Source organism: Corapipo altera, unplaced genomic scaffold, assembly GCF_003945725.1.
Source record: "Corapipo altera isolate COAL_440 unplaced genomic scaffold, ASM394572v1 59419, whole genome shotgun sequence".
NCBI classification, from domain to species: Eukaryota; Metazoa; Chordata; class Aves; order Passeriformes; family Pipridae; genus Corapipo; species Corapipo altera.
Window position 1 is genome coordinate 1 of NW_020888419.1, and position 1,869 is coordinate 1,869.

Genomic DNA, 1,869 nt, shown 5'->3' on the forward strand with positions numbered 1-1,869 from the left:
TGAGGTTTATCATTCCCGAGGGCGGAATTCCCGCTATCCCGGGAGACCACGGCGGGCTAATTAACGTAATTAACGCCCGCGGGAGGTGATAACGAGGCGATAACGGGGCGGGGGAACCTCAAAAACACCTGGAAAAGGGGCTGGAAAAGGGGCTGGAAAAGGGCGGGGCCGGGTGGGAATGGGGCAGGACCGGGAGCCGCTCCAGCCTTACTCGCTTCCAAGTGGAAAACGTCGGATTTTTGGGGGGATCCCACGTTGTTGGAGGCCTCGCAGTGATAATCCCCCGTGTCCCAGCCCCCCACGCGCTCGAAGATCTGGAATGAGGGAGAAAATGAGGAAAAAGGGGGGAAAAAGAGGGAAAAACGGGGAGAAAGGGGGGAATAAAAGGAGGGAGGGGGGAATGGGAAAGGGGAGAAGGGAAAAAAGGGGAAAAAGGAGGAAGGGGGATGGAGGGAAGGGGAAAAAGGGGAAAGGAAAAGGGAGAGGAAAAGAGGGGAGGGGAAAAGGGAGGGAAAAAGGAGGGGAAGGGGGAAAAGGGGGAGGGGGGGAAAGGGTGGGAAGGGGGAATTTGGGGCGGGAAAGGAAAAGGGGGAAAGAAGGGGAGAAAAGGAGGGGAGAGGGAGAAAAGGGAGAGGGGAAAAAGGGGGGGGAAGGGGAAGAAAGGGGGAGGAAGGAGGGGGGGAAGAGGAGGAAAACGGGGGAGGGGGAAAAGGTGGGGAGGGGAGAATTTGGGGCGGTAAAGTGGGGAGGAAAAGGGGGAGGAAAAGGGGAGAAAAAGAGGGAGAAAAGGGCAGGGAAAAGGGAGAGGGGGAAAAGGGGGAGAGGGGAAAAAAGGGGGGAAAGGCAAGGAACAAAGGCCGGGAATTGCCCCCCTCCCCCCTTTCCCCCTGACTGACCAGCTCCCCCGAGCTGGGGTCGAGGGTGTAGGAGGAGTTTCGGAAGGCGGGGCTGGATTTGGGGTCCTGGGGCAGTTCGGAGCCGTCCTTGTACCAGCGGAAGGTGGGCGGGGGGGAGCCCTGGGCCTCGGAGCAGCGCAGAACCACCCGGGAACCCACCGTGGCTGAGCTGGGAACGTGGGCAGAGGGCTTCCCGGGGGGCACTGCGGGCACGGAGAGGGCAGGGAGTGAGCTGGGACCTCCCCAAGGACCCCAAGAAGTGAACTGGGACCTCCCCAAGGACCCCAAGGAGTGAACTGGGACCTCCCCACGGAGTGGGCTGGGACCTCCCGGGGACAGCGGGCAGGGGGCTGTGCCACGGGGACTGGGTCCACCCCACGGGGACAATGTCCATCCAATAGGAACAGTGTCCATCCACCCCATCCCACAAGGACAGTGTCCATCCATCCCACAGGGACAGTGTCCATCCATCCATCCCATCGGGACAGTGTCCATCCATCCCAGTGTCCATCCCATCCCACAGGGACAGTGTCCATCCACCCCACCCCACAGGGACAGTGTCCATCCATCCCATAGGGACAGTGTCCATCCATCCCACAGAGACAGTGTCCATCCATCCCATAGGGACAGTGTCCATCCATCCATCCCACAGGGACAGTGTCCATCCATCCAATAGGAACAGTGTCCATCCACCCCACCCCACAGGGACAGTGTCCATCCATCTCATCCCATAGGGACAATGTCCATCCCATCCCATAGGGACAGTGTCCATCCCATCCCATAGGGACAATGTCCATCCCATCCCATAGGGACAGTGTCCATCCCATCCCACAGGGACAGTGTCCATCCATCCCACAGGGACAGTGTCCATCCATCCAATAGGAACAGTGTCCATCCATCCATCCCATAGGACAGTGTCCATCCATCCCACAGGGACAGTGTCCATCCATCCCATAGGGACAGTGTCCATCCA

General features: G+C 59.8%; 1 protein-coding gene across 1 annotated transcript in view; it reads right to left on the reverse strand.

Moving 5' to 3' along the window:
- Positions 1-33: 33 nt before the first annotated feature.
- The window catches only part of LOC113941955 (junctional adhesion molecule A-like), a gene marked incomplete at its 5' end in the record, with an annotated part of 2,873 nt that continues 1,037 nt past the window's right edge, over positions 34-1,869 (reverse strand). Inside the window, 3 exons of the mRNA XM_027633087.1 lie at positions 34-56; positions 191-314; positions 897-1,099. Coding sequence (XP_027488888.1) covers positions 34-56; positions 191-314; positions 897-1,099 — 350 coding nt within the window. The remainder of the gene's footprint in view (positions 57-190; positions 315-896; positions 1,100-1,869) is intronic.